The 25,515-nt window shown below is 42.0% G+C and overlaps 2 protein-coding genes across 3 annotated transcripts in view; one reads left to right on the top strand and one right to left on the bottom strand.

Annotated features, from left to right (window-relative positions):
• The window catches only part of FBXO40 (F-box protein 40), a 26,523-nt gene extending 13,689 nt beyond the window's left edge, over positions 1 to 12,834 (top strand). For both annotated transcript variants that reach the window (XM_082740861.1, XM_082740862.1), the window contains 3 exons: positions 3,812 to 3,844; positions 4,710 to 6,623; positions 9,536 to 12,834. In XM_082740861.1, coding sequence (XP_082596987.1) covers positions 3,842 to 3,844; positions 4,710 to 6,623; positions 9,536 to 9,751 — 2,133 coding nt within the window. In that variant the 5' untranslated portion in view covers positions 3,812 to 3,841 and the 3' untranslated portion in view covers positions 9,752 to 12,834. The remainder of the gene's footprint in view (positions 1 to 3,811; positions 3,845 to 4,709; positions 6,624 to 9,535) is intronic.
• Positions 12,230 to 25,515, bottom strand: part of HCLS1 (hematopoietic cell-specific Lyn substrate 1) — a 27,728-nt gene continuing 14,442 nt past the window's right edge. The window contains exons 4-14 of the mRNA XM_082740893.1: positions 24,855 to 24,984; positions 22,527 to 22,637; positions 20,770 to 20,824; positions 18,237 to 18,347; positions 17,497 to 17,552; positions 16,874 to 16,943; positions 16,046 to 16,257; positions 15,535 to 15,639; positions 14,803 to 15,013; positions 14,595 to 14,663; positions 12,230 to 14,396 (exon numbers count right to left, since the gene is read on the bottom strand). Coding sequence (XP_082597019.1) covers positions 14,260 to 14,396; positions 14,595 to 14,663; positions 14,803 to 15,013; positions 15,535 to 15,639; positions 16,046 to 16,257; positions 16,874 to 16,943; positions 17,497 to 17,552; positions 18,237 to 18,347; positions 20,770 to 20,824; positions 22,527 to 22,637; positions 24,855 to 24,984 — 1,267 coding nt within the window. The 3' untranslated portion in view covers positions 12,230 to 14,259. The remainder of the gene's footprint in view (positions 14,397 to 14,594; positions 14,664 to 14,802; positions 15,014 to 15,534; positions 15,640 to 16,045; positions 16,258 to 16,873; positions 16,944 to 17,496; positions 17,553 to 18,236; positions 18,348 to 20,769; positions 20,825 to 22,526; positions 22,638 to 24,854; positions 24,985 to 25,515) is intronic.

Here is a 25,515-nt window from a genome sequence, read left to right as displayed (position 1 = left end):
TGCAGGAAATATTAAGGGGGGTTCTATCAAAGAGGAAAAACCCGAAGAATAGCATTGAACAGAAATATAGAGACAATCTACAGAAAGAAAGACTTCAAAGGTAACACGATGTCAATAAAAACGTATCTATCAATAATCACTCTCAATGTGAATGACCTAAACGTGCCCATAAAACGACAGGGCCCATCCATATGTTGTCTACAAGAGACCTATTTTGAACCTAAAGATACACCCAGACTGAAAGTGAAAGGATGGAGAAGCATCTTTCATGCCAATGGGCCTCAAAAGAAGGCTGGGGTAGCAATTCTCATATCAGATAAATTAGATTTTAAACTAAAGACTGTAGTCAGAGATACAGAAGGACACTACATCATTCTTAAAGGGACTATCCACCAAGATGACCTAACAATTGTAAATATCTATGCCTCCAATATGGGAGCAGCCAATTACATAAGAAAACTGTTAAGATAAAGAGTCATATTGATATGAATACATTAATAATAGGAGATCTTAACACGCCCCTCTCAGAAATAGATCATCAAAGCAGAAAATCAATAAAGAACCAAGAGCATTGAATGACACATTGGACCAGATGGACCTCATAGATATATACAGAACATTCCACCCTAAAACAACAGAATACTCATTCTTCTCAAGTGCACATGGAACCTTCTCAAGAATAGACCACATACTGGGTCACAAATCAGGACTCAACCAATACCAAAAGACTGAGATTATTCCCTGCATATTCTCAGATCACAATGCTTTGAAACTGGAGCTCAATCACAAGGAAAAGTTCAGAAGGAACTCAAACACCTGGAAGCTAAAGGCCACCTTGCTTAAGAATGCTTGGATCAACCAGGAGATCAAAGAAGAACTGAAACAATTCATGGAAACCAATGAGAATGAAGACACTTCAGTCCAAAACCAATGGGATACAGCAAAGGCAGTCCTAAGGGGGAAATATATAGCCATCCAAGCCTCCCTCAAAAAATTGAAAAATCCAGAACACAGCAGCTGTCTCTACACCTTGAAGAACTGGAGAATCAGCAACAAATCAAACCAACCCCACACATAAGAAGGGAAATAATCAAGATTAGAGCAGAGATCAATGAGGTAGAAACCAGAGATACAGTAGAACGTATCAATGAAACTAGAAGCTGGTTTTTTGAAAGAATCGATAAGATCAATAAATCATTGGCCACACTAATCCAAAAGAAAAGAGAGAAAGCCCAAATTCATAAAATTATGAATGAAAAGGGAGAGATCACAACGAACACCAAGGAAGTAGAAACAATCATCAGAAGTTATTATCAACAGTTATATGCCAATAAACTAAGCAACCTAGATGAAATGGATGCATTCCTGGAAAACTATAAACTCCCAAAATTCAATCAGGAAGAAATTGACAACTTGAATAGACCGATATCTAGTAACGAGATTGAAGCAGTGATCAAAAACCTCCCAAAAAACAAGATCCCAGGACCTGACAGATTCCCTTGGGAATTCTACCAAACTTTCAAAGAAGAAATAATGCCTATTCTCCTGAAGCTGTTTCCAAAAATTGAAGCTGAAGGAAAACTTCCAGACTCTTTCTATTTAGCCAGCATTACCCTGATCCCCAAACCAGGCAAAACCCCACCAAAAAGGGGAATTTCAGACCAATATCCCTGATGAATATGGATGCTAAGATTCTCAACAAGATCCTAGCAAACAGGATCCAACAGCACATTAAAAAGATTATCCACCATAACCAGGTGGGATTCATCCCTGGGCTATAAGGATGGTTCAACATTTGCAAATCAATCAATGTGATAGAACAAATTAATAAGAGAAGAGAGAAGCCTCTCAATTAATGCAGAAAAAGCATTTGACAAAATCCAGCATCCATTCCTGATTAAAATGCTTCAAAGTATAGGGATAGAGGGAACATTCCTGAACTTCATAAAATCTATCTATAAAAGACCCACAGCAAATATCATCCTCAATGGGAAAAAGCTCACAGCTTTCCCGTTGAGATCAGGAACACAACAAGGATGCCCACTCTCACCACTCTTGTTCAACATAGTATTACAAGTCCTAAAAATATAAAATAATTTTTTGGCATTTGGGGGACAATTAGATAAATTTGAACACAGGTAGCATATTACACAATATTAGGAAATATCTTTTAGTTTTCTTAGGTGAGATAATGTTATTGAGGTTACAAAGGAAAATGTCTTTAATCTTAGGAAATACATGCTGAAATACTTAGGGATGAGGTGTCATTATAACAGCAATTTATTTTTAAGTGGTTTGACAAAAACTCTGTGTGCGTGCACGTGTGTGTGTGTGTGTGTGTGTGTGTGTGTGTGTGTGCGTGTGTGTAGAGAGAGGGAGAGAGAGAAAGCAAAAGTGGCAAAATGTTAACTTTTGGATCTAGGTAGAATGCATGGGTATTCATTGTATACATTCTTTCACCTTTCTTATGTATTAAAAATTCTCTAGAAAGTTGAAGGAAAAATCATCCACAATGAACGGACAGATTCTAAAGTAAAATAAAATAAAATTTCAAAATACTGCATTTTCTGACTTTTGGGTGTTCACACCAGCTCACCCAGCCACCCCACCCCTCTCCATCCCAGACTGACACAAGGCTGACGTTATGCTACAAATTCCCTAGACCAGGTGATGCATGCTGGCAAGCTACACAGATCCTATGTAACTTGCATACTTGTTTTTCCTTGGCTCAAATAGAGGGTTTTCTTTAGAAAAATTAAGTTAGTTGCCAACTTGAAAATTCCAAGAATTTCTATGTTGATACATTATATAACAAAAATTTTGCAATATAATTAAATATAAAATACTTATTTCATAATAGCAAACATGCATAGGTGATGTCTATGAGACAAGTACCATTGTAAGAGTTTCAGGTATATCTATCATTTACTCCCCACAACAGCACTATGAGATAAGTATTATTATTGTAATCTGTTTATAGATGAGGAAAATGATGAACAAGGACATTAAGGAACTTTTTCAGTTTTACAACTACTGATTCCTAGTGCTGGGTTAAATCTTGTATCATCTACCTCCTAACCACTATACTCTATGACCACTCACAAAACTCTGCATCTCCAGTTTCTCTGGAAAAATCAGATGATCTGGTAACATATTCCCACATGGGACCAAATGACCAGAGCCAAGGAGCTAGATTCTCCTGAAGGCAGGGCAACTTCTCTTCTGCTTGCTAGAATCCCATCCGGCCCTCTTCTGGGTCCTTGAGGTCTGACCCCTGCTCTAGCCATGGCACACCTAAATTTACCATGTTGAAGGACAGATGGTAGATATATCACAGATACTTGTACACTGCCCCAGACCAACCTGGATATCAGGTTGTAGGCATGAAGCTCTAGTGGGAGAGAAAGCTAGAAGGTTAGCCTGGGCCAGAAGAGCATGTGGCAATGATAGGATGTACGGATGGGTGGAATGTCAGGATAAGTGTTGATAAACAATGGAGAATATTACAAGAAACAGAAGTTACATATCCCATGACTGTTAAGATGCCCATCAGAAGGCAGTGTAGGTCAGTGAGAAGAGTGTGGGCTAGCACGGCCCAGGATTCCATCGCTTAGCGGCTCTATCACCTTGGACAAGTTACTTAACTTCTCCAGCTTCCATTTCCTGGACTATAAAGTGGGGCAATGACATTTTATCTCCAGGTGGTGAAAGGATTTAAATAAGAGTATGCAAAGTCTCTATGACTCCTGTTCATATATATAACAAAAATACTTTTCTTACTAATCATTAATATTTTCATGTTTTTCCCTAGATTTACAAAGCAAGAAGAAACTAGGAAGCTATGGTAAGTACCAGGTGATTATTGGATCTTCATCTTTCAAGGGTCCAGATCTGGCTGGCTTTATCTGACCTATAGCCCAAACAGCTGGCAAATTTGCCCTTATGGTTGATGATATTTATTGACTTTGGGCCAAACCAGAGATGATAGAGCAGAATCTAGAAGAAATTGACATGGAGTAGGGGAAAACCAGGGAGCTGAGAAAGATTTGTGAGCAAAGATTTTTAGTAAAACTTCAAAAATGAAAACCCAAATATCCAGCAATACACGAAGTGGCTGACAATTCCTTCCTTCAGCAAACTGAGTACCTATGATGGTCCAGGTGCTGGGGATGCAGATGTGAACAAAACTAGACATGGCCCATGTCTTCCCAGCACTGGATAGATAGCTGGTTAAATGAATGACAGCACACTCACTCTGGAATGTTATGCTATCATTAAGAAGACGGTTTGCAAACAATCGATAAAAGAGTGTGATCTCATGTTATAATAGAGAGTGACAAAGCAGGGTGCAGAACTGTATTTATAGTATTAACTGGGTCATATAAATCACCCCTAATCTATAACTCAAAACAATTATCAATAGTGTATTCCATTATATTCAGGTTTTTCTTTTTCTATTCTAAACACATCTACTATATTTATAGAATAAACTATTAGAAAATGAAGAAGAGTGTTGGTAGTTGTTATTCTTGGGTTGTGGGATTATGAGTGCTTTTTGCTTTCTTCTCTATGATTTTCTAGATTGTCCAAGGTTCCTATAATAAGGATGTATAAAGAGGAAATAAGTCAATTAAAACACAGTCACAGTCATGCATAGGACTTCTCTTCTGCATTTATTTTCTCTTTCTCCTTGCTGTTGGTTTCTCTAGGGCAGGGCACGCAGGCCTCTAACTGGGCAGCACAGGCATTGTGAGAAATGCTTCAACCGTCACTGCCACATTCCTGTGGAGCCTGATGTCTCCTGTCTGGTGATAAACTGTCACCTGTCCTGTGGTGCCACCTTCCACATGTGCAAAGAGGCAGAGCATGAGCTCCTCTGCCCTCTGGAGGAGGTTCCATGCCTCAACTCTGAATATGGCTGTCCGCTTTCCATGTCCCGCCATAAGCTGGCCAAGCATTTACAAGTGTGCCCCGCCAGTGTGGTCTGCTGCTCCATGGAGTGGAATCGCTGGCCGAATGTGGACTCTGAAACAACCCTTCATGAGAACATAATGAAAGAGACCCCCAGTGAGGAGTGTTTGGACACAGCTCTTGCCCTCCAGGACCAGAAGGTCCTCTTTAGATCTTTGAAAATGGTAGAACTTTTCCCAGAAACTAGAGAGCCCACTGAAGAGGAGCCTACTATGAATGGTGAAGCTAGCTGGGAGGAAATGGGAGGAGCAGTGGGTGGAGCAGAAGCCAGTTTGGTACCACATGGAGGCCTATCAGCAACTAATGGAGAGATGGTAGAACTGAGTCAAGAAGAACGAGAGGTGTTAGCCAAAACCAAAGAAGGGATGGACCTGGCCAAGTTTGACAAGTGGGAAAATATATTCAGCAAAGAGCATGCAGCCTCTGCTTTAACAAGCTCATCAGTAGGCTGTGAGAGTAAGAATGGGCACAACCCAGGGAAAGAACAGTTTTCTAGCGACAATAACATGGGAGGAGAGGAGACTTTCAAAGAGAAAGAACCACAGGAAAAACAGAAGCAGCAGGACTTTCATGCAGCTCTGGAAACAACAGGGCTCGCGCCTTGGCAAGATGGTGTTCTGGAAAGACTGAAAACAGCTGTGGATGCAAAGGACTATAATATGTACCTGGTGCACAATGGGAGGATGCTTATTCACTTTGGTCAGATGCCTGCTTGCACGCCTAAGGAGAGAGACTTTGTTTATGGCAACCTTGAGGCTCAGGAAGTGAAGACTGTTTACACCTTCAAAGTTCCTGTGAGCTACTGTGGGAAGCGGGCTCGTGTTGGAGATGCCATGTCGAGTTGTAAGCCAAGTGAACACAAGGCAGTAGACACTTCAGATTTAGGGATCACGGTGGAGGACCTACCCAAATCAGATCTCATTAAGACCACCCTCTTGTGTGCTTTAGAAAGAGAACTTAAAGGTCATGTCATCTCTGAATCCAGGAGCATTGATGGACTGTTCATGGATTTTGCTACACAGACATACAATTTTGAGCCAGAACAATTTTCCTCTGGGACAGTGCTGGCTGACCTCCTAACCAATGCCAACCCAGGAGGGCTCCATGTGGAACTCCACAGTGAGTGTGTGACCAGGAGACACAACAAGAGCAGCTCTGCCTTCACTTTCAGTTGCAACAAATTCTTCAGGAGGGATGAATTCCCCCTACATTTCAAGAATGTCCACACAGACATTCAATCATGTCTCAATGGCTGGTTCCAGCATCGATGCCCTCTCGCCTACTTGGGGTGTACTTTTATTCAAAACCATTTCCGTCCCCCTGGGCAAAAGGCAAAAGTGATCTATAGTCAGGAGCTTAAGACCTTTGCCATCAAGCCAGAGGTTGCCTCAGAGCTGAGTGAGAGAAAGAAGAACAACCATCTCTCAGGTCATGGAGGAAAAAGCCAGAATTGTCTAACCAGTCTGCCCCTGGAGGTTTTGCAGTACATTGCTGGGTTCTTGGACAGCATCAGCCTGTCCCAGCTTTCCCAGGTGTCTGTGCTGATGAGAAATATCTGTGCTACTTTGTTACAAGAGAGAGGGATGGTCCTCCTGCAGTGGAAGAAGAAGAGGTATTCTCATGGAGGCACCTCCTGGAGAGTCCACAGAGAGGCAAGTAAACCCTCATTCATTCATTCATTAAACAACTATTTAGTAAGAGGAAAATAAGTTTGTCTCCAATGATATTTGAGCCAAATATCATTTCTGTGTGGCAAGCAATGTACTAGGCACTGGCATTGCACTAGGTTCCTGGGAAGAAGACATAATCCTTGAACTCAAGGAGGTCATTCTGATGGAGAAGATAGACCTATAGACATATAAATGACAATACAGATAGTCATATCTGTTTATCTCTGTGTATATGTCCTGGGTAACTTCTGTTTGCTCACGTGATTCATTCTCCAACCCTGTCCACTATGATCGGTCCCCCAGGAGTGATTTCTACAGACTGCCTCAATCAACAACCTTGCCCTCCAGCTTCCTGCTGGGCAAATCTACTGCGAGTGAGTCAGTGGAAATGGAGGGAGAAGAGTGAGTTGACAAATCTATTCTTCTGGCTTCCTCCCTGCATGCATTCTCCCCTCCTCCCCTCCATGACGCTAGCACTGGCCATGTCCCTCTACTAAAGATGACTATATCGAGTGACTCTCTCCGCACAATTACTCATTCTTGGTTCCAATGACCTCCTTTCTTCTTCCCTTTCAGGCCCAGGGTGTTACACTCTAGATTGTTACTAGCCTGGGTACTGCATTATATCTGTGGCTTACCTACACCCTGCCCAGACATTTGCATATCGTTATTTTTTTTAATTTTCTTCAATTTACCCAATTTAAGTGTGCCATCTGTTTCCTGCCTTGGAGTCTGATACAGTATGCCAACAAATTCTCCACAGTCCCATATCAACTAATTTAAAAAACAACAAACTGTTTTTGCCTTTGTTAAAGACATTTTGAAATTCTAAAATAATCTGGTCCACCTGATTCAAATATCTATTTACTTTCTCAAAAAACTCTGCTATATAAATCAAAGAGTCATTCTCTTTGGAAAAATCTTATTCCTTTTTCCTAATCTTACTGAACTGCATCATAACTTCTATCAGCTTATATCATACAAAAGTGAAACTCCTAATTCATTACTTATGAGGTGCCCTTGGCATCTTTCCCATGGTAAATATGTGGTAATATGAACTACAAATTGATGATACCCATTTAGATCAATAATTCCATAATCGGGGCGCCTGGGTGGCTCAGTGGGTTAAGCCGCTGCCTTTGGCTCAGGTCATGATCTCAGGGTCCTGGGATCGAGTCCCGCATCGGGCTCTCTGCTCAGCAGGGAGCCTGCTTCCTCCTCTCTCTCTCTCTCTGCCTACTTGTAATCTCTCTCTGTCAAATAAATAAATAAAATCTTTTTAAAAAAAAATTCCATAATCACACTATAGAATTTCTTCCCAAAATGTGGGTGTGTACAGAATGGCACTGGAGAGTTAGAGTTTTTTACACCTATTTTCACTGATTATGTCTAAAACATCTTATATGTTTTCCATTATTTATTCCCTGAGCAATGTTCTTCAAAAAATAATTGTCAGACTCTCCTTCATGTAGCCAGGCCTGCATCCATGTGTTAAACACTGACTGCCACCCATCCACATGTTAGGGATAAACATGAATAAGACTGAGATCCTGCCCTCAGGAACTGTATGGTCTAGAACTATCTAACATCTTCCTCTATAAAATCAGATGCAAATAATTTACATATTAGAAATTTCATTATTTTTTGGCTCATGTTTGTTCCCTATTCAGTAATTGCTGACCACTCCTGAATATCATTTGAGACAAACTAATTTTCCTTTAGAAAGGAAAAAAGAAGAAGAAAAAAAAAAGAAAGGAAAAAAGAGAATTTTAGTTGGAGCTCAAGAATGCTTATATTAAAATGCCTTTTTTTTTTTTTTAAGTGAAAACAGAAATAGTTCTAAGATCCCTGGAAAGACTTTTCTTATATTGGAACAATGATAATAAACTGAGGGTAAAGTGTCAAGTTGAAAGGGTATCAAGTTATGTCTACCCTGACAGCCGGATTTTAAGATTAGTGATTTTGCCACCACATCCTAGGTGGAAGGGCAAAAAGGAGTTTTTGTACCAGATACTTGGATTTCTCCTGAGGTTTCTGTTCTAGTGTGGCTCTTCTTAGTTAGGATACTTTTAGTTTTAAGCAACAGTAAACCAACTTAAAACAACATCAATAATAAAGGGGACTGTCGTCCAAAGGCAATGACTCAGGTAAAGTTTAATCTGGCAGCTCAAAAATGCCCCCAAATTACCTATTTACTTTCTATTTCTTACCTCTACTTCCTCTCTTATGGCTCCATTCTAAAACACAGCTCTCCCTTGGTGGTCCCTGGGGGCTGCCAGCAGCTCCTAAGACTGAAGTTCCCCAGCTGAAGTAGAGAGGGGAAAAAGGGAACCCACTTCTTGATATCTCTAGCAAAAGTCCTAGGGTAGGGCGCCTGGGTGGCTCAGTTGGTTAAGCGACTGCCTTTGACTCAAGTCATGATCCTGGAATCCCGGGATCGAGTCCCACATCAGGCTGCCTGCTCGGCCAGGGAGTCTGCTTCTTCCTCTGACCCTTCCCCTTCTCATGCTCTCTCTCTCTCATTCTCTCTCTCTCAAATAAATAAATAAAATCTTTTAAAAAAAAAATAGAAGTCCTAGGGTAGAGTCCGATTGATGCAAATTGTCTTGATTTGAACCATGTGTCTTTGTAGAGCAGATAGCTGTCGCTGTTGGGAGGGAGGAGCAGAGTGCTGTAGGCATTCCCACATAATTATATGGCTGGCTGGGAAGATAATCAATTGGAAGGGTGATCTAGGAATTGGATATTGACGAAAGAGTTAGCAAATGTCTGCAGCAGCTGGAAGCTAAGAACGTGAAGAACGTGAAGAACTGAAGGTATGACACTCTTTAGATAAAGCCAGCCTAAGGGTATTGCCCCAGTGTTCACTTTTGAACTTCCGTATTTCCTAACAGATCTGGCAATTCAGCAGCCTCTTCTCCAAAATCAAGAGCTGGGAGTTTAATGAAGTTGCCTCCATGGCTGAACACCTGAAGGCCTGTCCTTTCAACGTTGTAGAGCATAAGACGGACCCAATTCTTTTGACCAGCATGTGTCAGCTCCAGGAGCAGGCTCGAGAGAGCTTAGTTACCACCTTTAGAGACAGACCACGAGGTAGACACACCTGCTAAAGATTCAGATGCCACCATTCTTGGATTTACTAAAAGTAGGACAGAGTGATTTTGAGGACTTCCTTCTGTAAACTGCATATGTGCTTGCCTAGGTGTGTTGAAGCATGCACTGCCCTAAACCTGAGCAAGTACACAAGGTCTGAGAATTTCTGAAGCCACGGATTATACACTTGCTATAAGGGCCATACTGATAACCTATTTCCTCCCCCCACCCCTTTCTTTCCCCTATAACAAATCAGTTTGAGGAGAAAATAGGTAACTTGAGGCCATTTGAAAGATGAGCCCAAGTCTTAGGAAATGAGAGAGCAGTGAAATTCCAGAACCAGCATGGCCCCTGTGCTTTTGTGGAGAACATTTTAGTTGATGAGCACTTTCAAATTTAGAGGGTAGGCTATGCAGGAGTGGGAGCTGAGGTGCATCCCAGGGCACCCAGGGTGAAAGGCACACGGTTTGACGGTTCTGGAGCTGGGGTTATCTTGACAGTTAAGTCCAGGTCTTCTTTTTGTCACTCTACCACCTGTAAGCCCAGGAAGTCCAAGCACAGCACAGCCCAATAAAATGGAGACCTTGGCTGAGCACAGCAGCATCAAAGGCACCGCAGGCCAAAGAATGAGAGGCAGAAATGAGGTCACAGAGTTCACTGTGGAGAATCTTGGCAATATACAGGAGAGCCTTGCAAAATGAGGAAGAGTTCAAAGGAGACATTGTATTAATGGAGAAAATCAGCACTAAAAGCCACAAGCCTACTTTTAAACATGTCAAAAGTGAACTAAGAGTCAAGGTTATTTTCTTCTTAAGATTATACTCTCGGTCTGGATTTGGGGTAGCATAGGCACCAGCCTGAGGCTAGCTGAGATGACCGCAAGACACTAATACCAATTCCAGTGTCAGGCAAGAGTGCATGCCCAGAGAGACCTCTCCTTTGGCAAAGTCCAGACAAGGCCCACTACAGTTCCTGTGGCACCAGACACCTGGTCCCAGACACCCGGTCCCAGACACCACTCAAGTACCTGGTCAGGGGCCATGGGAAGGAACACACCTGAACATAGTAGATCCCTGTAATTGCTCCTACCTATTGTTGTTCATGACTCTCGTCTATCAGAAATGGGTGATAACATTGGTCTTGGGTAACAGTGAATACTCAGGAAGACAAGAGTAAAATACATAATAGAATCTGCCATCCCCTAAAGCAGGGTTTCTCAGAACTACTGACACTTTGAACTGAATAATTCTTTGTTGTAAGGGACTGTCCTGTGTGTTGTAGGATATTTAGCAGCATCCTTGGCCTCTATCCAATAGATACTTGTAGCATCCGCACTGCTGTAAAAACCAAAACGTGCTTCCGGACATTGCCAAATATCCTCTGGGAGTGAAACCACTCTGGGTTGAAAATCACCCTAAACAATGTCATACCAGTGCCAGTAAGTTAGGGTAAGATTTTTGGCACAGTAAAACTTTACATAATGATCTACAGTGGTTGTGATTTTATCTAGCTCTTCTTTATTTACTAGATAAGTTTTAGACAGATGTAACTTTAAGTTGGGAACTAGATGGAGCTGATTGATTGGTGTGCCTTTATGTCTTTAAGTCACGTGCAAAAAGCATATCCTTTCAGCTTTCTCCAGATGTAGCAGAAACAGGGCATATTGAACTATTTATCTTGGGTTTCTTTCCCTCTCACCTGAATCAGTGCCATTTTCCCAACAGTCCTGAGGAAAGTGAGAAAGAGGGGAGAGGAGGACAGATATTATGGGGAAGCAGAGAACAAAGAACTTCAATAACAAAAAGAAAGAGTCTAGTCAATCTGGATGCTTATTGTTGACTGGATCTCTCTCTCTCTCTGAACATGGTACAGAGCTAGTATAGATGTAGTAGAGGACACTTGTGAGAAGAGTCACAAGCAAGTCTGAGCAAGTCTCAGAGTAGAAACCTGCTCATCTTTTCATTATGGTGCACCACAACTTACTAGTTGGTAATGTAACTCTATGTTTCTTAATCCATTTTGCTTGGTTTATATTTCATATTTGTATATAAGTCACCATTTTCTAAAAATAAAACTATAGTGTGAGTTATGATTTTATTCAGTGAAGATGAGTAACTGAAAACAACTGAACACTGAAGTGGAAAAAGGGAAAAGTTCTTCAGGTATCAGTTCCATGTGTTTTGAATCTAGCTCCTTCCTATCTGGAGAAAGAAATCTCCTATAGTCCACTCTGGGTTTCTTCTTTTATTAGACAAAGAGAGAAAGGGGAGCTATTGACCAAGGGAGATGAAAATCAGGGGCTGCTCTTGGGCAGATGAGAATTAAAGAGAAAGGAAGAGAGTAGAGTATTTTCCTTTACAACCTGGGCAGGGCAGGTCCCACAGAACAGCCAGGAGACTGCCCGTATGGCTCTGTGGGATGCACACTTGCAGTTCATCTTTATTTTCCTAGTTGTTGCCTTTGGAGCAATATTGATCAACATCATCAAACACATTTGTTAAGATATTTAATTGAATATGTTGCAGGAAACTAGGATACTACAAGTGTTGACGGATCTACACAAACAAGCACATTTTATGGTGAGAAGGCAGTGGGAGCAAAAAGGAAGCCTCTTAGAGAGACTGTAGATCAGACAGAAAAATGACTGGATTCACGAGATGAGGCCGTGGTGAGTAGCATGCGCGCCAGAATTACCTGACAGAGGCAAGACAGCTAGACATGGCCTCAGATTAAGAAGAAGCTGAGGGGAGTGAAAAGGAATAGGGATAGGAGATTGGACAGGGCGGTGTCTATGAACAGACCCTTAATGAGTAGCACCACCAAGAATGTAATCCAGAGTAGAGATCAGCCAGATGTGGAGGGCGAAGTCTGTAGCACTGAAACAGAAAGGACGTTTCTGTCCTCTAATGAAAGGAAAATTGAAAAGCAATGTGGGGCTTGGAGTTGTAACCAGAAAACCACTTTGAGAGTCTGGTCTCTGTGTGATATCAAGTCAAACTGAAGTGAAGAATGAGATTGTGTATATCTCTGAAGACTTGCCTTTGGATGCTGGAAATCCCAATGTCTCTAGAAGCAGAAATAAAAGCTGTTTTGCAATCTGGATGGCTACCTGGGTGAGTCTTGTAAGTTAGGTCTGAAGACAGATTTGCCAATCCCTGGCACACAGGTCATTGTGGAAACAAAGGAGTGTGTATCCTAAAGAAAAACCAAGAACCAGCCTGAGGGATGCAGTGCTCTAGTCATGTGAGGCGCTCACCAACTTTGCAAAGTCCTAGAGCAATTCTGGGTCTCAATCACTAATCCTAGCTCCCCCTTGATCCCACTGTTTTCTTTATCTTTGCTCCAAATCCCTGACTTTTATTCTGATTTTGCCCGTGATCTCCTATCAGACCTTGCTGAACCCAGTAGGCTGGGGTCTCTCATTCTTTCTCAACCCCATCATTTGTTTGGTGATTTGCTTTTTGTCTACCACTAGCTATCCAAACCGAATTCACCTCTTTTCTTATCAGCCTTGGCTCTGGACCATATAGAATGTTCTTAAGTTTCCTCTGTCTGCCTTCTATTTGGTTACCAGTTTCAGTCAACTAGCTACAAGGGAGCCTGAATGTTCTCTAGTAGAAGCCACTGTCTCTGACCCTAAATCCTCTTAACACCTTATTGGAGTCTGTGGTCTTTTAGCTTTAGTCTCTTTTTATTGGCCAAATCTCCCTTTTCCTCCTTTCAATCCCACAATTTGGGTTTCTTCCTCAAGAGTCATGTCCTGAAAGAATGTAGTCATTATTTCCAGGAAGAAAGTGGAGAGCCTCTTACAACTGCTAAAGCCAAAAAAGTTGAACTGCTTTACTGGGGACTCTTCCTGGCCCCCTGGCATCCTATCTTACTGCCATTTTCCAGGTCATTGTGTTTTGGATTGGGTTTAAATACAGTCTAAGGAAAAGGCCCAACCCTTGATATACAGGGTACAGGGAAGATAAGAGAAAGCCTTATAGATATGCCTGAAAGAGGGAAGAATTGGAGCCATGAGAGTAGAGGCACAGAGGGCTGCATAAAAAGTACTATTTACCTCATCAAAGAAATGAATCGTAGTCCCATTTTATTTCTGATTTAAGACTGAACAGAGAGAAGATTAAAAAAAAAAAAATCTCTGCAGAAACATAGAGTGGGTTAATAGCACAGCCAGGCAAACCAGGCAATTTAGATGTACCTTTCCATGTAAGCAAACCTGGAGGCTCAGAGCTCACAAACAGAGCAAGGAAGCACTTGGGGTATTGGAGGAAGCATTCACGGGGAAGGAGGAAGGACCACAAGATAAACATCCATGAGTTCATCTCAGGTAGCAAGGACACTGAGTGGAAGGAGACCCCTTCCTCACACTGTCTCTGCCGCAACCCCTAGTGGAGAGGGAGAGGAAAGTCTGTCTAAAATATCAGGCAACTCATGACTCTTGCAGCAGGAATGGGGCATGAGTGGAGGCAGAACCATTTTGGCCATGGGAAGTCACAGTGCAGAAGACAGGGAGGGCCAGTTACTGAAGGAGCTTGACATAGTTTGCAGGAAAGAGTCCAAAGTGGCCATGGCAACGTCCCCGCCACCAGCCCTCGTCCACCATCTCAATGTCAGTGATGATATCATCAGGATCAAAGGAAATCTCGTCACTTCCCTCTGGGGAGGCAATTGATGGAATATTAGTATGGTCAAACAGTAATCCTTCCATTCCTGTGCCCACTATAAACCTCAGGGAGGGAAAGGGTTGTTCTTCTTGATGCCAAGGCTGGTCCCTCACTGACCCCCAGAATCCATCTCCCTCTCTCCTAGCAAGGGCCTCCAGGCATAAGACCCCTGAGTCAACTCCAAACTTACCTCCTTGGTAATCATACAAGGCAATAGCTGAGATCCCTGCTCCAGTCCCAGCTGGGTGGCTAGATGATTCTGCATAATGAGAAATATAAACATGGTCTCACCAACATGGAGAAGGAAAACAGGTCCTTCCAGAGAATGGGGCAATTCTTCCTCTTGCCCTACCCCAGACTAGACTCAATTCAGGAGCTGTTTCTCCCCCACCACTCACCAGCCAGAGTGGAGGGACAAGAAGGATTCTCAATTTCAAGCACATCTTCATAGTCCCCATCTGGTTCACCATCCTGCTCCTGTCTATCCATTTCTCCAACATCCTCATAGTCATTTTCAGGCTCAGGCTCAGGCTCTGCTTCATACACTGGCTCTTCTTCCAGCTGCAGGCCTTCCAGAGTCCTGGGAGGCAAAGCTGGGGGCTCTTCTTCCTGAGAAGAGAGGGTGTGGATCAAAGCAACTTCCACCCACCAGGAGCTGCCTCTCTAAAACATCCAGTGGAGGACTGCTAACTAAGACTTCCATGTATCACCATCCTACCACTTCTACCCTCTATCCTTACCTCCATATAATAACCTCTCCTAGAAAACCCAGTCTTTTATCCATCTTCATTCCTTGACCTCCTCCCATACCCACCTACTCAAAACACCTACCAAAGAGGTGACAGGAGGAAAATGTAAAGGGAGTGAGGAGAAGGAAATGGAAAACAAGTCTGATTCCTTGAATGATCAGGAAAAAATTGAAGCAAAAATACATTTTGGGGAATACCACAGGCAGGATGCCCAACTGTCCTGGTCTGGCCGGGGCTGCATGACCCCCAGAATGCAAGACTTTCAGTGCTAAGACAAGATGGTACCAGACAAACCAGGATGGTTGGTCACTTCATATGGCCCGCCTTCCTAGGACACGAGGAGATGGGAATAGAGCAGACAATCTTTGGGAGTCCACTTACCTCTGGGGAATTCTGCCTCAAGGGCGGGGCAGGCACTGGGTGTTCCTTACTGGTTCTCACAGGCTCAGGCTCTGATGATGGACAGCTCCCTGCTGGAGGCCAGGCCTGGGGAGAATAAAGCATCTCTCTTGTAAGTATCTAAACCTCCCTCCTTTATCTTATATTGACCAGGAATACCTCTTCCTGTCTCTGCTAATCCAAATCAACCACCCCCCAAGGTGGGCTCCAATCTGAAGTAATAGCTCCTTCCTCTTGTTCCTGCAACAATGACCAGCTGCACAGTCAAATATGCAAATCTTGGTTTATGTAAATCTGGGATTTTCTTCCCCTAACATTTTGGTATATATGAGGCCCAATCATTCAGACTGAAATCTTCCTGAAGACACAAAGATTTTAGACTGCCTGACACCAGGGAGGCCTGTGCCTTATTTTCCATCAATGATCTGGACTCCTTAGGCTCACATCTGGGCAAGGAATCCTGGATGTGAATCCCAGAAGGCCAAGCACTCACCTCTGAAGAGATTTTCTTGGGCACCGGGGCTGGCACTTCTGGCTCTCCCACAGTGTCCACTGGCTGCTTAGCCTCATGGCTCATCTTTATCAGGGCCTTTCTCTCCTGTTGCTGCCTGGCTATCTGCTGTGCCTTTTCTTCTTCCTCCCGCTTCCTCTTCTCCTCAGCCATAGACTCAAATTTTGCCTTCAACCCACGGGCACCACTAGAAGCTGCAGACACGGGCAAGAAGAATTAGGATTGTCTTGGGTCACAGGTAGGGGTGGGGGTTGGCACTCAAAGGAAGAAAGGGAATTGGTTAAATATCCAAGCAGAGAGCAGATGGAGAGGAACTCATGAGAGGAAAGGTAAAGAGGTACTAATGGGGGAACAAGGGGATTACAGAAGGAGGATGGAGCCCTGAAGCCCAAATTTCCATGTAGTCAGGCCAGGCAATCTCAGACTATTGTCCTTTCTAAGTTATAAACCTTGCTCCCCTAACTACCATCATTTCCTCTCTACATTCCTTAAATCTGTATGCCCTCTGACAACCACCCATCCTCTCTTGCCACATCCCAAGCTCTCGTCCTTCTGTATTCTTCCCAAATGGCTCCCTATCCCTCCCTCCCTGTGATCTCTGCTTACAGTTCCTTTCCAATGTCACTCTGTCTCTCTATACACTTATAACCTGTTTTGTTTTTTTTTTAGGAGTATGAATCTGGAAATATATGGGCAGGTTCAAGTCTATCTCAGCTAGTCTAGGCATGGGAGGAGGTAGTCTAGACATAAGAAAGAAGGAGAAGGGAGAGGTGGTTGAGGAACATAGAGAAAAGAATTGTTAAGACTCACCAGCTTCAATGGGTGTCGTCTTTTTATAAGCTGTGGTTGGAGCCTCCATTTCATTGAAGCCAACAGCGCTCTGCAGGGAGGAGAAGAGTATCCATGGTGTGGGGAGGAGAAGGGAATGGTAATGACCCAAAGTCAGTATTGGGGTTTGGGGCCTCTATAGGAGGTATCCCTGACCATATGATGCTCAGTAGTTAAATAGGGTATTATGATATTGTTATTTGGTGGCAGAGAGCAGGATAAAGAAGTTCTAACCTGGTGGGCTCAGCTCCCCTTTTTGAAAGGTCAGTGTACCTTGAGTCTCACAACTCTAAGTCCAGTTGCCTAGAATGCAGCAGGGCCCCAGCCAGTGCATGGAGAAGAACTGATGTGAATGGAGTGAAGAGAGATTACAGATTGAATTAAGCAATGCCTAGCAATCAATGAAATTTCAAACATCACCTTGCCCTGAAGTTTATGTGTTTGTCTCTCTCTGACCCCCTCCATTCTCCTTAGTTAAAGCTCAGGCTGCAGAAGACTTGTCCATGAGATGCTGAAGGCAGTCAGTGGGGAGTATAGGAAGACAGCTCAGGACACTTAGCAGTTTAGGGACCTATTCTCAAGACATTGGTGTGCTGGTGCTTTACCTTATCCACTCGGTCCTTCTGGATTCCATACTGACCACCAAAGCCCTTGGCATAATCTACAGGACAAAAGTTTTGAGAGTCATAAGAAGAGTTAAAATGCTAGGGATGTGTAGGCAGAGGAATCATGGGAAGAAAGACCAGAAGACAGGAATGTGGAAAACAGATGGATGAGGAGGTATGAGAATCAGAGGACAGACAGAGGCATGGATGGGAAGCGGCAGAAAAGGATTGAGAGAGAATGGACGGGAGGGAGATGTGAAGAGCAAAAGAGAAAAAGAGAGAAGTGACAGAAAAGGAAGGAGTATAAAGGAAGAAATGGGGAAAAAACAATAAGGAGAGCCCTTCGGCCATCCCCTATGTGTCCCAGGGAAGAGAGAGACCTCTCTGTCCTTGTGAGGCAGAGTGGCCCATGAGACACATAGCCATATCACCCACGTGTCATTACCCATCCTGTCTGTCTTTACCCTTTACTCAGTAATTTCCTTCTCTTTGGTTTCCTCTGTCCCACTCCCAATCTTGCTGTTTTCCTCTCTACCTTCCTGGTTTCTCCCCACCCCCTCACATATATATATACTTACCCGTTATCCCACCCCCTCACATATATATATACTTACCCTTTATCCCACCACCTCCACTGCACATCTGGACCTCTGTATTCTGGGTCCTCTGTGCCAGCTTTCAGAAAGGAAGGAGAGCTCTCTGCTACTGTGTGATCTCCTTCCTCTCCAACTGCAACTCACCTCTCTGAGACTCGTGTTTCTCTGTTTCTCCTTTGTAGTCATATCCCACAGCGGCCTTGTCCTTCTTGTCCTTCTCTATCCCATAGCGGCCTCCAAAGCCATGAGAGTAATCTATGGTGGAAAGAGTAGTCATGAGAGCTCACTCTCATCCCACAGGAAGGTGTTGTGGAAGAGGAAGGAATGGGCGCAGAGGGATAGGGAGAGGGCTAGAATCTAGGTGGATTAAAGAGAAAGTATCCTAAGCCATATTTTGTAAACTTTAATTCAACATTTTCACTCCTTTCCTCTCCTTTACTTCCATCCCAAGAAGAGGAGACCATTTCAATTTTCTCCCTTCTTCAAGGAAGGGGAAGGTATAGAGAATGTAAGGACAGACTTTTAGGTGGAAAAAAGAAGATACATACAAAACTTATGCTTGTCCCTACTCCCATATAAACACTTAGAAATGTCTGCTAAAATAGAACAATCTTTCTTTTTGTTAATAGTGAAGCTCAAGAGACAAGAAAAAAAAAAAAAAATCCTGGCTCCAGAAGTAGAGATGAGGGTAATTATGAGCTGACTCAGAAAACCCAGGGGTGTTTTAAGTCCCAAATTTATTGTCTGTGGATTAGGAAATAGGATCATGTGCTCTTACACAAAAACAGGGGGCTGGAGAATAAGAAATGGCAGTCTACCCATTCTTATAAAAGAGTTCTAGAAAAATTCTACTCATTTGTGTGGGGAAATGGTGAGGAGGGTTGTAGTTTGTTAAGCATTTGGTAGGGGAGATTTTATCAATGAGACTCAGAAATTCCAGGCCTACGCTGAGTAGGTAGAATGCAAATATCCAGTTTATACCACTTATATTTCACAGGAATTCTAAGCTGAGAAATTAATTCTGATCTAGAAAAATACATACCGCAGAAAGAATACGTATCAGAAAGATGGCAGGAATATGAGACAGAGTAGACCTCAACATAAAATGCATTGTAAGAGACAAGAGAGATATAACACAATAAGAGAACAAATCACCATTAATGAGAGATATGTATGCTGATATAACCTATTAACAGAATCACAACTCATGAAACAAAAACTGACAGAAACAGGAAGAGAAATAGAAAAATCTGAGATCCTAGATAAAAAATTGTGATACTTCTCTTACATTAATTGATAGAATGTTGAGACAAAAAGAATCTAAAATTATATAAGGCCCAGACAACATTAGCAACTAACAAGACCTAAATGACATTTACAGAACATTATATCCCCAAACTGCAGAATTTTCTTTTTTTCGTGCACATAGAACATTCACCAAGATAGTCCATATGGTTGGGGCACCTGGATAACTGAGCTGGTTAAGCATCTAACAATTGATTTCAGCTCAGGTCATGATTCTTAGGATCATGATATCAGGCCCTGCAACTGGCTCTGTACTGGGCATGGAGCCTACTTACTACACTCTCTCCCTCTCCTTCTGCCCCTTACCCCTGCACTCTCTTGCTGAAATCAACCAATCTTTTAAAAAATCAAAATAAAAAATAGAGAGACATCCAAATGAGAATGAGAATTTCCAATATACACCATAATGTGTTCTAGAAGAAGGAATAAAAGACAGAAGAGGAGAGGCACTATCCAAAGAAAACACACCTGAGACTTTCCATAATGGAAGTATTTCTCAAGTTGAAGAGAATAGATAAGTCTCATGTAGGATAAGAGAAATAGATCTAACCCCTAGATATATCCTGATGATATTTGAGAATATCAGAGACAAAAAGAAAGTCTTTCATGAAAAAAAAAAAATAGAGAGATAAGACATGTTACCTACAAAGGAATGATGGTTAGACGACCTAAGAGTAGTTTAAAAAGAGGACGAAAAAAGTAGCCAAAGAGGATGAAATAATATCTTCAAAGTGTTCAAAGCGATGAAGGAAAAATAACAATGAAGAATGGAACAAAATGTATTTTTCAAAGTCTGGGAGTTCTTTCATAGGTTCTCACAGAAAGTATTATCAAAGGATATAGTTTAATAAGAAGGAAACAGAAGAAAGGAGCAAATAATGAGATACAGTGATGCTCCAGGAACTTGACAAATACATTGGTCAATTTAAATAAGTATCCACTAAATAATAATAATGATTCATTTTTGTGGGGTTTAAAAACACATGGAGGGGTGTCTGGATGGCTCAGGGTCCTGGGATCAAGCCCCTCATCGGGCTCCCTGCTCAGAGAGGAGCCTTCTCCCTCTCGCTTTGCCCCTCACCAACCCCCACCCTTACCCCCCCAGCTCGTGCTCCACCCCCACCCCCACTCGTGGTCCTCCCTTATGCTCCTCCCACCTCTGCTCGTCTCCTCACCCCACTTATGCTCTCTCTCTCTCTCCCTCTCTCTCTCTTTCACTCTCAAATAAATAAAATCTTCTTAAATACATAAATGAATAAAACAAACTGTAGAACTACATCGTGGAACTAGGAGTTGATGACAGCTGTTGGGAGGTGAAGTCTGAGCAGAACAGGTAAGTCAGGTTGCTAAGGCTGAAGAGCAGGGTCCTTGCCTTTCTGAGATGCATGCTTCTCCACTTCGCCTTTGTAATCAAAGCCAACTGCTGACTACAGAGAAAACCAGAGTGCATTAGTTAGAACTGGAGCTGACAGTTTTTCCCCTCTCTCACATACTCTTACCCCTAGCTCAGGCCAGAGGCTAGTTTCTAAGAGCTCAGGACTGAGAATGGGGGTTTAACCTAGAAACAGATGAGCACTCTGGCCTGACAGGCTGGTGTAGTGCCAGTGTGCTACAGAGCAATGAACATAGGCTTTGTATGTTCATCAGCTCCAGATTCAAACCCCAACCCCAAATTTCCCTATTTACAGTTGTTTAACTTTAGGCATATTCTTTATATTACTTAGCCTCAGTCTCCTCAAATATGAACTAAAAATAGGTAAACCTGCCTCATTAACATCAACTATAAAATGGGAGAAATGATCCCTCCTTATTTGGGATATTGTGAATACTAAATGGGGCAAGGTGTATAAAGGATTTGCATTGTGTCACTCAGTAAATTAGTGCTTTCTTCCAAACTCTCATGAAACTAAAATGAGGTAAGAGCTAGAAAATTGCCCTGTAAAGTATAAAGCACATGTAAGTAATATTATCCCATTCCTAATTGATTATACTATGCCTCTTCTCTTTTCCTAAGTGGCAGCAGAAACCCAGAGATGTGTTTTGATGGGACAGAGGCAACTGGGAGACCCTAGCTACTCCAGGACTGGATATGTTGGCCAATACCCAACATCACCACACAGCTGCATTCCCATCTAGCTCAGTACCTATGGATGTCTAAGCAAGACAAGATTTCACATCTCAAGAGCTCTTAGTATGTATTGTTTCATAATTTACAGGACACTGTGATTCAGTCTGTGGCTCCCGAGGCAGATGAAAGAATGATGAGAGATAGGCAATGGCAAGATGGAAGGTTAGAGAACATTCCATGTTCCATACTCTATTACTGCCTTGAAAAATTAACTTCTTTCTTTTTCCTTTTCCTTATAGCAATTTTGAACTTTTCTCCCCAACCTCCTAAAATGCTTGAAGGATTCAGGCCCACCTAATTAACGAGGGCAGGTAAAAAGAAAATCTCAGCTAGCTGTGAAGGAAATGCCCTGTCTGTATGCAGCTGCAAGGGAAAAGACACTATTCTGCACCATAAAAAACAAGCTCAAAGAGTCTGATCTGGGGCACCTGGATGGTGCTGTTAGTTGGGTAATCTCCTCTTTTTAAAGCTACTTTTTTTTGTACAAAGGAGTCTTTAAAACCGCTGGACGTCAGGGATTTGGTGCTAAATCCTGTGAAAAGTAACCTTTACCTTTTAAAAACATTCTAACCCTAGTTATCTGTTTTACTTGATTGTTCACTGCTGTGCTAATAATACTTAAACCAACATCTGTGTTCTCCTGAAAGGCATAAAAAATTACAATGTTTTGATGTTTGAATAAAAGAAGAGCTTTGAAATTTCCCTCTTCTTTCTTCATGTGTACAGGTATAATAAAAATCAGTGGTTTGACAGATTCCTTAACTAAATAGAGTTTGAGAATCTTTGTCTCATTTAAATTAACACTATCACCCTAGCATGTGGTCTCCCAAAATGGCACCAAAAAACCTGTTAAGGAAGTTCATGGGAGCTATCCTCATGACAGACCTTCCTGAGTCCATTACCCTGTCTTTCCACAGGAGAGGCATAGACCCACGTTCAACGATGTGTGAGTACTCTAAGTCTCACATGATTTGAGCTGCATAGCACAGGGAGAGACTTACCTTGTCTGCCCTGTCCTTCTCAACTCCATATTTGCCCCCAAAGCCTTTGGCAGCATCAGTCTGAGAAGAGTGCTTCTCTACCTCAGCAACATACTCATGGCCCACGGCACTCTAAGAAAAACCAGATGGAATAAGTGAAAGATAAAAATGACCATAAAAAATGAAATGATATCATAAAAGACTCTTAACTGTAGCGAACAAACTGAGGGTCACTGGAGGGGAGGTATGTGGTAGGATGGGGTAACTGGGTGGTGGGCATTAAGGAGGGCATGTGATGTAATGAGCAGCAGTATTGCATAAAACTGATGAATCACTACATTCTACCCCAGAAACTAGTAACTACACTATATCTGATCTAACTTGAATTTAAACAAAATTCTGGAAAAAAAAAATTGTACAGTCATGGGTTGGGATGTAAGAATACCAGAAATTCTATTCTGGGTCAGTCTCACAGCCTCCAGCAGTGTATCACACAAGCACTATGTGATACAAGGAGAGCAAGTTTACTTTTTCTGGAGGCTCGCACATCCTAAGTCTTCTTCAATACTATTAGGAATCCATTCAGGAAACTCCTATAGGATGTACTGGGAACCCCAAAGATAGAGACGAGGTAGACAGAGAGCATTTAAATCAGAAACAGAAAGGAAAGCTAAAAAAAGGGGGGGGGTTAATGGGTCAAAATAGAATGAGGCAGTTACTGAAAAGAGATCAAAGGGAACTGACTTAATGCTGCAGCCAATTGCGTATTTCACGAAAAGAACCAAATGATTTTGTTCTGAATGCCTGGATGTCCATCAAATTTCAGAAGAGCCAGCGGAGCCCTGATATTTAACTGTGACGGACTCTCCACCAAAGGGGGTTGACCGACAATAATGCAAGTAGCCCCAGAGGGCATATAACTTCCCTATTCCCTTCCACTTTTTATTCCAGCTATTGTTTTACTTTCCATTTGGTTTTGAAAACTCTCTCTCTCTCTTCCAATATTTCGATATGGATACTTTAATAATCTGGGACTTGAGTAGTACTTCAAACCAAATAATGGTATCTTGCAGGGTCTCAAGAAATTGAAAATTTTCTCCTTCTTCCTGTATTTCCAAGCTCATGCTAGGATAAACATTATAATACAGAGACTGATGTAAAACACTGCCCTGTTTGAGGTTCTGGGAACTCATTTTACAGTATTTTTAGGTCTGTAGAGGTCAAATTTGCTTGTGAATTTAAGAGTGAATGAATGTTTATCTATTTTGGTTTTTTCCTAGGAATTTTGTGGAGATTATAAGCCTGTGTTGCATTTTACACCATGACAAAACAAAACACTTCCTGAGGGTGAATGAACAGCTTTCACTGGATAGATTTTTTTCTCCTTGAAGATAAACGGTTTTTTGTTATAGGCATATATCTCTATCTTTGAGGTTAGAAAAATCAATGGAAACTATGATTTATAATACAATCATTTTTATCATACTTTTATAGTAGCTAATGGATAAAGGAAAACAATATTCATACTTGAAGGCATCTAATAAATTCACATCAACATTTTTCACATGTGTATATTATATAAGGTATAAGGTATAATATATATGCAAAAAGAACACAAAGTACACAGTAAAGAAAATAATAAGAGAAGTTGCAACATCAACATAATATACAAACACTTAAAAGCAGTAAATGATTTAAAACATATTTTTTCCTTCTCCAGTGGTGACCCTGTTTCCTTAGTCTAGGAGTTACAGTACCACTGGGCCTACTATGGGCCACCCCTTTTAAATTTTTGAATCCTGTTTTCCACTTCTATCTTTTTAAAAAATTTTTTTAAAAGATTTTATTTATTTATTTGACAGAGAGAGATCACAAGTAGGCAGAGAGGCAGGCAGAGAGAGAAAGAGGGAAGCAGGCTCCCTGCCGAGCAAAGAGCCTGATGTGCGGCTCGATCCCAGGACCCTGAAATCATGACCTGAGCTGAAGGCAGAGGCTTAACCCACTGAGCCACCAGGTGCCTCTCCACTTCTATTTTAAAGTACAAATAACACTGGACTTTTTTTTTTTAAGATTGTATTTATTTATTTGACAGAGAGAGATCACAAGTAGGCATAGAGGCAGGCAGAGAGAGAGAGAGGAGGAAGCAGGCTCCCTGCTGAGCAGAGAGCCCGATGCAGGACTCGATCCCAGGACCCTGAGATCATGACCTGAGCCGAAGGCAGCGGCTTAACCCACTGAGCCACCCAGGCGCCCCAACACTGGACTTTTGAACAAGTTTTAAACCATAATACCAATAAAAAAAATCAATCTATCTTTTGTCTTTAAGCAAATACCTTCCTTTCAACTTACCTTGTCCATGCGGTCTCTTTCCACCCCAAATCGACCTCCATATCCATGGGATGCTTTGGGCCCTGATTCCATCTCCTTCTTCTTGAGACTATCATGCTCCTCTGACACTTTGTTCCTCAGCTGGTGGATGCTGGAAGTAACCACATCACAGAGACTCATCTAGCAGAAAAGCCAAAGAATTCTCTTTCCCAGAAAAATAGAAGTCTCGAGGTATGTTGTTCATTTTTAGCAATAATCTGAGCCCCCAAAGTATATCAGTACTTGGTCTGGGAATAAGAGATAAGACCATAGCCTGATTTAAATTCTCCATCAGCCAATAATATTTCCTACAGTCTGTTATTTTGCCCACTAAATAACCTACTGATATGTTCCTCATTTTTCATGCTCCTGAATATTAGAGGATAGTGACACCAATTATATTCTTGAAACTGGGAAGTTATTTTCCTTCTGGCATTAGATATTCTCTCTCAAGAAGCACAAAAATATTTACCCACACATTCTTGTCCTGAGAGTCTACTGCAAAGAAATAATTTTAAACATAGCAAGGCTTAATGTCTAACACTATGCACTGAAACACTGTATCTAATAGCAAAATTAAGAAACAATTTATATGGCCAATACTCAGAGAATAGTTAAGTAAATCACAATATTACCTCCCAAT

The sequence above is a fragment of the Mustela nivalis genome (assembly GCF_964662115.1).
Source record: "Mustela nivalis genome assembly, chromosome: 1".
NCBI classification, from domain to species: Eukaryota; Metazoa; Chordata; class Mammalia; order Carnivora; family Mustelidae; genus Mustela; species Mustela nivalis.
The sequence above is the reverse complement of the archived record's forward strand: the minus strand, read 5'-3'. Positions and strand labels throughout refer to the sequence as shown.